The sequence below is a fragment of the Melanerpes formicivorus genome, unplaced genomic scaffold (genome assembly GCF_026170545.1).
Source record: "Melanerpes formicivorus ecotype bairdi unplaced genomic scaffold, bMelFor1.0.p_v2 SCAF_159, whole genome shotgun sequence".
NCBI lineage: Eukaryota > Metazoa > Chordata > Aves > Piciformes > Picidae > Melanerpes > Melanerpes formicivorus.
This window is the reverse complement of record NW_027142511.1, coordinates 403873-417467: the sequence shown is the minus strand read 5'-3', so window position 1 is coordinate 417467 and position 13595 is coordinate 403873. Positions and strand designations below refer to the sequence as shown.

The 13595-nt window shown below is 53.1% G+C and overlaps 2 protein-coding genes across 2 annotated transcripts in view; one reads left to right on the top strand and one right to left on the bottom strand.

The window, feature by feature from the left end:
- The window catches only part of LOC137457103 (zinc finger protein 721-like), a 316030-nt gene that overhangs the window by 28716 nt on the left and 273719 nt on the right, over window positions 1-13595 (bottom strand).
- LOC137457093 (olfactory receptor 14A16-like) lies at window positions 2896-3843 on the top strand. Its single transcript, XM_068168898.1, has one exon. It carries the CDS (start codon window positions 2911-2913, stop codon window positions 3841-3843), a length of 933 nt encoding a protein of 310 aa, XP_068024999.1. The 5' UTR covers window positions 2896-2910.

Sequence of the window (13595 nt, the reverse complement as noted above, 5' to 3'; positions counted from 1 at the left end):
GAAGGCCAGCTGCAGCTGGGCTATGGCAGGAGGAGTGTGGCCACCCAGACACTGGAGTTGTCCTCCCCGAGGACTCAGCACTGCTGTGACCACATCTGGATGCTTGGTGTCTGGGTGTGGGAATGTCCAGTCTGAAGGAATGGAGAGGAACTGAAGGGACTGCAGAGGAGATCTGCCAGGATGGGAGCTGACATCTCTGTGGGGAGGCTGAGGGACCTGGGCTGCTTCAGCCTGTGGAATGGAGGCTCAGGACACTGCCATAGCAGGGTGCACATGGCTGCAGGGTGCACATGGCTGAAGGGTGCTTTCAGAGAGGATGGAGCTCTTCTGGGGAGTGGGGAGAGAACAAAACTGCTACACAGAGCATCTTGGAAGGTTCATTGTGGAGATGAGACCAAAGAAATGTCCCTCAAAGGGCAGAGCTGCTATGCATGAGGCCATCCAGAGGTGTCAGGAAATGGCAGGGAGAGCTGAGACAGCTCAGGGAAGGGATGGAAATGGCAGGGGCAGAGCTGGATGGGGAAGCAGGATTGGTGTCAGCAGCCTGAAGGGAAAGAGCTGCAGGCATGGGACAGTGTAGGAGAGGCTGCAGTAGGGATGGCCAAGGGCTCTGGCAAGGCTGAGAGGCCCAACAGGAACAAGGTCTTTGTCCCCTTGGCTCTGCCAATTGCCTCTGCCACCAAGGCCTGTGAGGAGAAACTTTGCTTTGAGGCTTTGAGGTTCTTCTATTCCAAGGGCAGTGGTCAGGGCTTGGCCTTTCTGCTTCCTAGACCAAAGGCAAGTTTTTCTGCCCTGTACTTTGCCTTTGTCTCCCTGCAATCCTGGCCTCTAACAAGCTGCTCTAACGAGTCCCTGGGCAGCCTTTGCCAGTAACAAGCCTCAGTGAGGCCAATCAGTGATTCAAGGTACTTTGGAGTTTGCTTCTGACTTGGACTTCTTGAGAGGCTTCTTGGCAGTAGCTTGGCAGAGTCTCCTGGCAGTACCTAAGGATGATGTAATCAGCCCCAAATACTCCATGGGGCTCATTAAATACTGCTGAACCTCTAATTATTGCCAAGGTTTCTGCAGATAATTGGAGAGGTTTTTATTGCACAAAGCATCTGATAAAAAGTATTTTTAAAGGTACATTCCATTCCTTTTCAGCAGGAGTTGTCTCTTTGCAAGCAAACCACAGGAAAACCTGAAAAGGTCCCACCCTGCTCACTGCTCATCCTCACTTCCCACTGCCCCAGCAGAGCCCAGAGCCACAGGTGAGGGACAGGATCTGCCTTGCCAGGGGCTGGGGGTCAGGGCTTGGCCCTTTGGATCAATGAAACCCCTCCAGGTTTCCTCAGCAGCAGAGCCACCTTGAGCTGCTTGTCCTGACCTGTCAGCACTGCCTCAGTTCTCTGCTCTCACCAGACTGTGAAGACACTTTCCTTGTAGTGTCCCCCAGTGGAACCAATTAACACTACAAGAAACTTCAGAGTTTGACTCTAACTTTGACTTCTGGAGATATTTCATCAGCCTCCTCTAAGTCCCTGAGGTTTACCTGGCACCAAAGCCACCAGAGGGCTCCTTTAAATGCCCTGGGCTGATCATAGAACTGGGCCTGGCTCCTTGGCTGCATGGAGTTCTGCCCAGGAGCAGCACCTCTGCACCACACAGCAGGGCTGAGGACACTGCCAGAGGATCTCAGGGAGATGAGGAAGGCAGAGAGAGCTTTGAAGTGGCCACGACTGGGAGGCTGACTGAGAGCTCACTGGAGGAGAAGTCACTGCAGTTGCTGACAGGGTGAGTCTGTGGTGGCAGGGCAGTGCAGCTGCAGTTCCTGGAGGCATCTCCTAAAGCTGGGGCTGTGTGCTGGGGCAGGGACTCTGCTGCCTGCCAGGCTCAGAACTCAAGCAGCCCAGGGAGCTCTTCATGCTGCTTTGGGGAGAAGCTGTGGTTGGAAGGAGTTACCCTGGGCAGGGCAAGGCAGGGCAGAGCAGGGCAGGGTCCTCCTGCTGTGGAGTGGCTGCTGTGTGGGTCAGGGCTGCTCTCAGCTCCAGCTCATTTCCAGAATATTTTCAGGGGGATTTTTCATGACTATATTCAGGCCAGGGGTTCCTGACCCAGTCTCTGCCCTCCTGAATATTTGCTTCCACTGTCTCTGGCCTGGCTGGTGAGGAGGAAAACTCAGCAGTGCTTTTAGAGCAGGGGCTGAGCCTCTTAAACCATCACACAGAGCTTTACTGAGAACCTCACCAAGTGCCTACACTCCTCACCTGAGGGCTTTCCTGAGTGTCTGTCTGTCCCTCTCCTTGCCTCAGATACTCTTTGTGTTGCTGATGGCTCTCTGGGCATGGCAGCCTCAGCTGCAGAGTCAGGCACAGTCACTGTGAGATCTTCTGTGCAGGTGGAGCCACAGCAATGAGGTGTCCCAGCTGTCCTGCAGCCTGTGAAGCTCTGGGCAGTGCAGGCTGTGAGGCTGGCAATGACCTGACTTCAGGAGCTGCCATGGTCATGCCTTGGCTGTGTCCTTGAGGTATCCATCCAGGCTGTGCTGCCTTCCAGGGGACACTGAGCCAAGTGTCTCCTGGACTAGAAGTGGGATGCTGAGACCCTGAGACCCTGAGTGCTGTGTGGTGGATTCCTCTGCTCTCAGCAATGTCTGGTGGCTTCTCAGGGTGACATGGGAGCATGGTCACCCTCCAGCTGAGGTGCAGAGCAGGGTGACTTAGAGTCCATGGGGAGCTCTCCCACTCTTGCCTTTTACCCTAAACCAGGACCAAGCAGTGCTCCAGCCTCCAGTCCCTGAGAAGAAGCAGCAGGAGTCTGTGTGACAGGAGAGGGTCTGTGGGGAGTGGTTTTGGCTGTGCTGAGAGAATTCTCTTCTGACTTGTCACTGTCTCCTTCTCTTCTGACCTGCCTCATGGCCAGAGGCAGCAGATGGCCAACAGCAGCTCCATCACCCACTTCCTCCTCCTGCCATTCCCAGGCACAAGGCAGCTGCAGCTCCTGCACTTCTGCCTCTTCCTGGCCATCTACCTGGCTGCCCTGCTGGGCAATGGCCTCATCATCACCACCATAGCCTGGGACCACCACCTCCACACCCCCATGTACTTCTTCCTCCTCAACCTTGCCCTCCTTGACCTGGGTTCAATCTCCACTACTGTGCCAAAATCAATGGACAATTCCCTGAGGCACACCAGGGACATCTCCTATGCAGGATGTGCTGCACAGGTCTTCCTTGTATTTTTCTTGCTTACTGCAGAGTATTTTCTCCTCACCACCATGTCCTACGATCGCTACGTTGCCATCTGCAGACCCCTGCACTATGAGACTCTCCTGGGCAGCAGAGTTTGTCTCCACCTGGCAGCAGCTGTCTGGGCCTCTGGCTTTCTCTATGCTCTGCTGCACACAGCCAATACATTTTCCCTGCCCCTCTGCCAGGGCAATGCTGTGGACCAGTTCTTCTGTGAAATCCCCCAGATCCTCAAGCTCTCCTGCTCCACATCCTACCTCAGGGAACTTTGGCTCCTTGTGGCCAGTGTCTGTTTAGTCTTTGTCTGTTTTGTGTTCATTGTGGTGTCCTATGTGCAGATCTTCAGGGCAGTGCTGAGGATCCCCTCTCAGCAGGGACGCCACAAAGCCTTTGCCACCTGCCTCCCTCACCTGGCTGTGGTCTCCCTCTTTCTCAGCACTGGCTTCTTTGCCTACCTGAAGCCCTCCTCAATCTCCTCCCCATCCCTGGACCTGGTGGTGTCAGTTGTGTACTCAGTGGTGCCTCCAGCAGTGAACCCTCTCATCTACAGCCTGAGGAACCAGGAGCTCAAGGCTGCCCTGAGCCAACTGATCCCTGTATGCTTTCAGAAGAAATAAACTCTTCTGCAGAGCAGTTCTGATGTCACTCAGTGCAGGCCCAGCTTGGCTTCTGTACTTGGTGGTGGTGGTGTTTTCCTCTTTATCAAAATGTCATCCCTTTTCTAACACATCCTCTGTTTTGCTGACCAAGAGTTTGTGCAGTAGGACCATTGCTTTCTTTGGTTGAAATAATAAAGAACTTTTGTGTAACATTTTCCTTCCTGTGATCCTTCTTCCAGAACATCTCCGGAGCTTGTAGGCCAAGGTCCTGAGCAGATCTGGGGGAGGGAAATAAATAAAGAGCCTTTTAGTAAAAGTTTTGTTTCCTGAGTACCTTCCTCCAAGCCTCCTCTGGAGCTTCAGGGACAGGTCCTGTGTGCAGAGGCAGAGGGGCAAAGAGTCCCAGCATAGCAGCACTGCCAGGGAGCACCAGCACCTGGACTTCCAGGGATGTTCTCTTTCCACTTCCAACCTCTCCTGGGTCAGTGCAAGGCCTGAGTGCTGTGGCAGCTTGGTCATTGTTCTGCTGCATGCCAGTCCTGTGAGCACAGGCAGGGACAGGCCATGGGAACTACTCTGATTGAGCTGGCCCCCAAGAGCAGTTCCACAAAGACAGATGATCTGCTCAGGGCAGAGTCTGAAGGCTTAGGCCTTCATCCAAAGTTTCTCTCCAGAGCAGGCCCAAGAAAGTGTCCCAGTGATGCAAACAGCAGGGAACAGCTCAAGTGTGAGTGTGCAGGGCTGGGGCACACACCAGTGACCTTACACAGACAGGCCTCCTGCAAGAGATCTGTGTGTCTGTTCACTGGACAGCCTGGGGAAGCTGTCCCAGGGTAATCATCCTGCTCTAGCCACTCACCACCACCATTTCCACCACTGGTCTCTCACCACAACTTGCGAAGTTTTTTGTCCCCCAGTTGCAGGTCACAGGATCAGGAGGTCAGCAGTGGCTGCTGGCATTGCACAGATGAGATGCCAGCATGGACATGGTGTGTGGGGTGAGAGGAAGCTGAGTGAGCACAAACACCATCAGCTGTTGCTGGGGTACCAAGGCACTGGAGGTGTGAGGAGCCTCCCAGCCTCTGACAGGGGCAGCAGGAGGCCAGGGACACTCTGCCTGCTGCAGTGCAGAGCCTGTGTGAGTGGTAGGGAAAGACTCTGTATGAACATCCTGAGGTGCAAAAGGAGTTCATGATGCCTGGCAGAGCCCTGACAATGGATGTAATCTACCTTGACCTTAGTAATGCTTTTGACACTGCTTCCCATAACATCCTTGTGAGTAAGCTCAGGAAGTGTGGGATGGAAGAGCAGACAGTGAGATGGATCAGGAACTGGTTACAAAATAGAGACCAAGGAGTGGTGGTCAAAGGTGCCAGGTCCAGCTGGAGAGCTGTAACTAGTGGAGTCTCTCAGGGATCAGTGCTGGGTCCTGTCCTGTTCAACATCTTCATCAATGACATAGATGAGGGCACAGACAGACAGACAGGGTCTGCTCAGCAAGTCTGCTGACAATACCAAACTTGGAGGCTTAGCTGAGACCCCTGAAGGCTGTGCAACCATTCACAGACTTGGACAGACTGAGAGCAGGGCAGAGAGGAACCTCATGAGGTTCAACAAGGATGAGAGTAGAGTCCTGCACCTGGGAAGGAAGAATAAACTGCAGCAGTACAGGCTGGGAGGTGATCTGCTAGAGAGCAGCCCTGTGGAGAAGGACCTGGGAGTGTAGGTGGACAGCAAGTTCTGCATGGGACAGAAATGTGCCCTGGTGGCCAAGAAGGCCAATGGGGTCCTGGGGTACATTAGGAAGGAGAGTGTCCAGCACATCCAGGGAGGCTCTACTCTGCCCTGGTGAAGCCACACTTGGAATATTGCATCCAGTTCTGGGCTCCCCAGTTCAGGAGGGACAGGGATCTGCTGGAGAGAGTCCAAGGGAGGGCTACAAGGATGATGAAGGGACTGCAGCACTGCCTGGGGAGGAGAGCTGAGAGCCCTGGGGCTGTTTGGTCTGGAGAGGAGAAGACTGAGAGGGGATTTAATAAATGTTTATAAATATCTGAGGGCTGGGGATCAGGAAGGAAGGGACAGGGACAGGCTCTGCTCAGTTGCACCCTGGGATAGGACAAAGGGAAATGGCTATAAACTCCAGCACAGGAGGTTCCACCTCAACATGAGGAGGAATTTCTTCACTGTGAGGGTCACAGAGCACTGGAACAGGCTGCTGAGAGAGGTTGTGGAGTCTCTTTCTCTGGAGACTTTCCAGACTCATCTTGATGCCTTCCTGTGCATCTTGCATTAGATTCTATGGTCCTGGTCTGGCAGGGCATTGCACTTCTTTGGAGGTTCCTTGCAACCCCTAACATCCTGTGATCCTGTGACATTTCTGTGTGTGACTGCAGCACAAACCTCACTGCCCCAGGGAGATTCCTCTCAGGTGTCCTGCACAGGCTCACTGCAAATGTTGCTGTCTGCTCACATCACCCTTCCTGGGCTGTGCCCTGAAATGTGCACAGAGCCATCAGAGAGGTTCTGGCTCCTTGGAAAAGGCATCTTCAGGAAGACCAAGAAGGAGGCTGGGGAAAACTCCAGGTTGGTCACCCTCAGCACAGTTGTGGTGTTGGGTCAAAAGTGATAGGTCAGACACTCCTGCAGCCATCTGCAGGCCCTTGAAGGACAAGAGAGAGATCATCAAACCTGTCTGGGTAGGGGCAAGAAGGAGATGTTTGGTTCCTGGACCTTAGCCAGGCCTTTGCCATGGTCTCCCATGATTTCTATAGAGCCAGACTGGTGACAGCAGGACTGAGGAAATGGATGAGGTGTTGGGTGGGAGGGTGAGTGGTGGATCAAGCCCAAAAGTCACCAGGGCAGAGTCCTCCTGGCATCCCTCAGGGCAAGCCCTTGGGCCAGCACTGTGCAATCTCTTAATCAGATCCCTGCACCTTCTGACCAAGGGCCTCTGCAGCTCCTTTGGTTATGAGGCCAAAATGGGCACAGGTCTTGAGGGACCTCCTCTGCTTAACCCCACCCTGAGCAGAGTCACTGGACAAGATGATGTGTCGAGACTTCTTCCACAGATCACCAGGACAGGGCCAGCAGCTCCTCTGAGGAAGGTTTCTCCACTCAGAGCCTTGGTAGGAAATCTGCCAGATGGACTGGATGAAACTTTGATCTGGTCAGCCTCTGGCCAGGAACCAAATGAAATGAGAATCTTCTACTTCCATTCTAACAACCCAGAGCAAAAAGATTGTAACACAACAGCCCAACCAAATTCAGGTTGTTGGTGTAATTTCACCATGACCAAACCCATAATTGGGTTTTGTGTTTGGGGTTCCATGGACAGTCCTAAAACCAATCCCCATGCACCCCACAGGACACTGTGCACAGAGACCATGTCCATGGATCCTGATATAGGCTGGGCAGGGACTGGCTTGAGAGCAGCCATGAAGAAAAGGCCTTGTGGGTGCTGGTGGATGAGAAGCTCAACAGGAGCCAGCAGTGAGCACTTGCAGCCCAGAGAGACAACCATAGTTTCATAGTTTCATAGTTTCATTCAGGGTTGGAAGGGACCACAAGGATCATCTAGTTCCAACCCCCCTGCCATGGGCAGGGACACCCCACACTAGATCAGGCTGGACAGAGCCTCATCCAGCCTGCTCTTAAACACCCCCAGGGACGGGGCCTCGACCACCTCCCTGGACAACCCATTCCAGGGTTTCACCACTCTCATGGTGAAGAACCTCCTCCTCACATCCAGCCTGAATCTCCCCACCTCCAGCTTCATTCCATTCCCCCTAGTCCTATCAGACCAGAGCCTGGGCTGCTGCCTGTAGATCCATGCTGATCAATGACTTAGTTTGCAATTGAATCAATCTATAAGAACCCAAAAAGGGAGTGGTAATGAAATGTTGAGATGGCCTTCATGTCTGTGTGAGGCCCTGGAGGTGATGAGATGTGCAAGCCAAGCATGTGAGACAGGATGTGAGTGAAAAAGAATCAAGTGCTGCATCCCTGAAGCAGATGGGAAAGGCAAGTGGGGAGAAGAGCCCCTGTTCAAATCAAGATACAACAGGGAGCTGAGTGGGGATAGGCTGTGGGAAAGGGGAACTGTAACATTCACCTCTGCCTGAAGAAGGAGCCACAGGCTCTGCAGGTCTGGGCCCCTTGGCTCTCCTTGCAGCCCTGGTCCTGCTCTCAACTGTGCTGTTATTTTGTATCTCAGCTCATGGCGCTGGAACCAGCTGGGCCTGCACCACAATATTTGTCACAGTTCTGGAACACCACCACAGCAATCAGTTCAGTTTCTGTCTGTGTGATGTCTCTGTAATCATTGGCTGTGATTGGAAATTCTCTGTACCAATAACTCCTCACCAGGATGTGTCTTTGCTCACATGTTGTATGGTTAGCTACAACCTATACCCATTGGAAAGAATTTCACTGCAATCCAACAACTCCTCCAGCACCCTGATTTCATCAGCCTGCTACAACCACCAGGAGAAGCAGGACAAAAGACTCTGCCCAGAGTCCATCATGACACTGAAGAAATCCATTGAGTGCTAAAAGTAACCAAGAGCAGTGGAGAACACTGCTGGTGGGAAGTCCTGTTTGGATGGTGTCCAGCAGCAGCTGGGACACTGCCCCTGGTGTCACAGCCACTGTGATTTTCCTGCCTGCTCTGCTCTGTGCTTGCTGCTCCACATTGGTTTGTAGTTAGAGTTAGGAGGATGGCCAAGCAAGTCACACTGCTGCAGACATTTCCCATCATCAGTGTTTCCTGGGTGCTTTGTGTCACTGAATGGCATTGAAGAAGACTTTGGAGGCCAAGGAACCACCAAATTTCCTTCCCATTCTGATTGGATGATGACATTCTCTGTTGAGAGGCAGAGAGACAAGAGGCAACCTCACAGCCACTCTCTGGCTGAGAGAAATGGACTCAAGTCACAGAGCAGATTGTGGTGGCACAGTCCCAGTGTCACTGGAAACCTACTCAAGACCTGATGGGATTCCCCCTCCCCCCTTGCCTAGGTCGTGAACTAGCCCAGGGTAAGCCAGGTGTAGATCAGGACAGACAGAAATAGAGCACTGAGAGGTGTCCTTGGTGTGCTGCACCCTCACTCTCCCAGCCTAGCACTTCTCTCCCTATGGCTTGGGGGTTTGTCACCTCCTGCCAGCTCAGTGCATCTGTGCTTGGATCACAGCCAACAGGGAGGTGATAGAAAACTCTGGAGGTCAAAACCTTCAGGGTCTGTGCAAGTGGCAGAAGATCCCAGGATGATTCAGCATCCAAGGTTCACCTGATCAGAGAAACACCTGATGAAAGTCAATGATCTCCCCCTCTAAAAACAGTGACCCTAAAGCCAGAGCCTTGGAGCTCTCCTGGATCACAGCAGCTGTGTCCAGCATCTCCCCCAGTCAGACATCTCTCAGGGACAATCTGCACCAAGGGCCAGCACCAAGTCAGACTTCTCCAGGCTCAGTTCTTGTGCCCTAAGAATTTTGAAGCTTTGTGAGGGTTTGCCCTGAGCTCCAGGAGAAGGAAGCTGAACTCCAGGGCAGCCTCTCTGCCAGCCACCTCTCCACCTCTCTGTGTCTTTGGACAGACACCTTTGCTGTCACTAGGGTCAAGGTGTCTTATCACAGCACTGGACCCAGACAACTCTGGCTCTGTGTTTGTTTTGTGCTTCCCTCCAGGCAAAGCCATAGAAATAGATTTGAATTCAGGATCCCTTGCAGTCAGTCAGGGTCAGCCTTGTCCTTATCCACTCTGTCATTTGGTGGCTGAAAAAAAAAATAATAAAAGAGCTTTGTGAGGAGCACTTTGAAATCCTGAAGAAAACTGCAAAGACACAAATAGCTCTTAGGACACTTGGGGATCATTGCCTGAGCCTCACACACTGAGAGGAGACTGAAGGAATCTGCTCAAGAAGTCAGAAGCATAACAAAAATTCCATCAAGTATTAATTGGCCTCACTGAGGGTCATTAGCAACAAAGCCTCCCAGGGGTTGTCAGAGAAGCTCAATGGAGGCTATGATTGAAGGCAAAGGCAAAGTGTAGCTGAACAAACCCTGGCCTTGGTTTAGGAAAGAGAAAGGCCAAGCTCTGACCCTCAGGCCTTGGAAACGCAGATCCTGAGAGCTTCAAACTAAAACTTCCTCTCAGCAGCCATGGTGGCAGAAGCTGCTGCCAGAAGGAAGAGGATCAAGACCTTGTCCCTGTTGAGCCTTTCAGCCCTGCCAGAGCCCTTGGCCATCCCTCCTGCAGGCTGTGCTACGCTGTCCCATGCCTGCAGCTCTTTCCCTTCAGGCTGTGCTACGCTGTCCCATGCCTGCAGCTCTTTCCCTTCAGGCTGTTGACATCCATCTGGTTTCCCCAGCCAGCTCTCCCCCTGACATTTCCACACCTTCACTCAGGCCTCTCCACTCTTGCTGCCTGTTCCTTGACACACAAAGGATCTCCAGACTCCTTCTGGGTCACCTCTTGCACCACAGCTCTACGCTATGAGGCTCTACACAAGAAGGGTGGGGAGGGACTTCTCAGGATATCAGGTAGTGATAGGACTAGGGGGAATGGAATGAAGGTGAAGGTGGGGAGATTCAGGTTGGATGTGAGGAGGAAGTTGTTCACCATTAGAGTGCTGCAGCCCTGGAATGGGTTGTCCAGGGAAGTGGTTGGGGCGCCATCCCTGGATGTGTTTAAGCCCAGGCTGGATGAGGCTCTGGCCAGCCTGATCGAGTGTGGGGTGTCCCTGCCCACAGCAGGAGGGTTGGAACTAGATGATCTTTGTGGTCCCCTCCAACCCTGACTGATACTATACTATGAGTGACATTTTTTTGTCCTGACCTCCAGTCTGAGCCTTTAAGTTGTACTTTCTGAAGGCTTCCCTCTTTGTCCACAACCAAGAAAACCTCCATCACCTGACACCCCCCTTCAAGCAGGTGCACATCACCCCTGAGCCTTCACTTCACCAGGCTAAAGAAGCTCAGCAGCTTCAGGTTCCAGATAGAGACTCCAAACTCCATCCAGGCAGATCTCCTATAGAGCCTCTCCAGTACCTCTCCATTCCTCCAGACTAAGGAACTCCACAGCCAGACACCAATATTGCAGATGTGGTCACAGCAGTGCTGAGTGCAGGGGAGAACAACCTCTGTGTCTGGGTGGCCACACTCCTCCTACCACAGCCCAGCTGCACTTGGCCTTCTGCACTCTGCTCAGGCTCTGCTCCACCCCAGGCTATTGGCAATGGTCCCTGCCAGAGGCCTGCTGCTGGCCAATGACACAACGGGATTGGAGTTTGCAGTGACCTCACACTCACCTCCTGGCCATGTGGCTCCTCCTGCCCTAGGAACTTCTCAGCCATCCCTGATGTCCCAATGCTGGCCCAAGGCCTCAGCCTGCTTGTGGCCTGGCAACTGAGCAAGCACAAGAAACCTCTGCAGGGCCTTCCAAGGCAGGTCCCTGCTGCTGCCTCTCAGCTTCTCCAGCAGCCACAACCAAGCCCTATCCCTGCTGCGGTCCCCTCAGGCCCTCAGGTGGCAGGGAGGTGACAACCCAGCTCCAAGGTTCTTCCTGCAGGGGCAACCAGGTGCTTAGGGACAGAGAGTCACACAAGTCCCTTGCCCACCACATGCCTTCTGATGCCCTGCTGGGGACTCTGGCAGCTGGGAGGCCAAAAGCGCAGAGGCCAGGCAGGAGTCAGGGGCTGCCCTCTCTTGTGCTGCAGCAAGAAGTGACCTCCCAGTCCCTTTGCTGCCCTCTTCCTGCTGCTGCTCTCTCAGCTGGAGAGCCATCAGTGAGCTCCCAGTCCCTGCCCAGCCTTGTGTCTGCTGCTGTGCAGGAGATCCTGAGGCACAGCTGAGCTGCCCATGGCATTGCCAACCATCTCCACCTGGTGTCTGTCAGCTGCTCAGCCACAGTTCACCTCCTGCTTCTCTTCCAAGTCCATGAGGCTGCTCTGGGAGCTCCCATCCCCTGTCCTGTGCCAGGGGCCAAGCAGAATCAGTCAGGGGTGGGGGAGTGCAGAGCAGGGAGGTCAGGGCTCAGGAAAGAAGTTTGAGGTGTTCTCTGTTTTTCGCTGGGAGGGGGGAAGGGATTCCACTCTGCTCCAGGATGAGCCCATGTCTGTACTGGGAGATAATCTGGGATTTGCACTGGGATGGTCCCCAGTCTGCAGTGGGGGATGCCACTGGATCCAGTTCCTGGGACAGATCTTCAGTTATAATGGGGTGGGATCAGGGATGCAGTTTGTAATGGGCAGGGGGAGCAGTCTCTACTGGGTTGGAGTCAGGATACAGTTAACACAGGGAGGGATGCAGTAGATACTGGGAGGGGATCAGGGAATTCACTTTGCACTGGAATGGGACCCAGTGTGTACTGGGATGGAATCAGATGATCCAGTTTGTGCTGGAAAGAGGCCACGTCTGTCCTGGGAGGGGACCAGGGGGTTCAGCTTGTACTGGAATGAGGCCAAATCTGTACTGGGAGACATCAAAGAGATTCAGTTTGTACCTGGAGGGGGCCCCAGTCTGAAGTGGGATGGCATCAGGGTATCAGTGCACACAGAGATGTGTCCTGGTCTGTACTGGGATGGAATCAGGGCTTCCAGGGGATAGACTTTGTACTGGGATGGGACTCAGACTGTACTGGGAGACAGCAATGGGATCTCATTTGTAGTAGGAGCACTCCAGCACTGCACTGGGATCAGCATATCCAGTTTGTGATGGGGTGGGTGCAGCTGGGACTGGGAAGGGGCCCAAGGGATGCAAGGGAATGGACTCCAGTCTGCACTGGGAGGGGATAAGGGCTTCCATTTTGTACTGGGACAAGGCCTAATGTGTACTTGGAGGGATTGAAGTGACCCTGTTTGGACTGGGACAGGGCCTAGACCATACTGAGAGGACATGAAGGTGTGCAGTTTGTACTGGAATAGGTGTAGCTGTCACAGAGAAATGATGGGATTAAAAGTAATCAGTGTCTTTACAAAGGGTTAGTTGTCTGAAGAAGGTAGGAAGAGGAAGGGGGGAACCAGACAGTTCCCCTTACCTATGTGCATAAACAACAAAGGAGCTTCTGCAAGGCACCCTTGTCTTACTTATCATGGTAAATCAGTGGGAGGCTGTCAGAGGCTGATAGGATGCTGAACACAGCCTAAACTCTTCAACTTTCAGATCAGAGCACAAGCTTAACAGACTACTAACTGTTAACTTCTCCACCCAGAGTCATGAAGAACATAATTTAAATGAACATAGGATGTATGTAATGGGGGGGTTGCATGTGAGGGGGGTCATGCAGTAGGCAGTTCAGGAAAGACTGTAAAGCCTGAGCACCTGAGCCAGTGGGGAAAGGCAGAGGGAAATTTGCATCCAGGGATTCAGGATAAAAAGGGAGCTGTGACTCCCAGCAATTTGAGAGACCCCACCAGGAATTGTCCTGTGGACTCTCCCTTTATTCAAATAAAGCTTTACTAAACTCCTCTGTCTCCATTGTGAACAGGAACATCTAAATCAAGAGAAGTTTTCCTTACAGAAGGGAGCCAGGGCACACATTCTATACTAGGATGGGACCCAGACTGCAGAGGAAGAGGTCAGTATGGTCCAATTTTTACTGGGATGAGGACATGTGTGTACTGGGAGGGGTTAAAGGGCTGAGTCTCTACAGGAAGGGGGTCAGCATCCCAAGGTACCCAAGCTGCTAGAGCACTCCGGACTTACCCCAGCACAGAGGCTCAGCAGGAGAGAGTGGAAGGAAAGTAAGAGCAGCTCAGGACAGCCCAAGTGCT

Coding starts and splice junctions, on each gene's coding strand:
- LOC137457093 (XM_068168898.1), top strand. CDS start 2,911: ATGGCCAACAGCAGCTCCATCACCCACTTCCTCCTCCTGCCATTCCCA.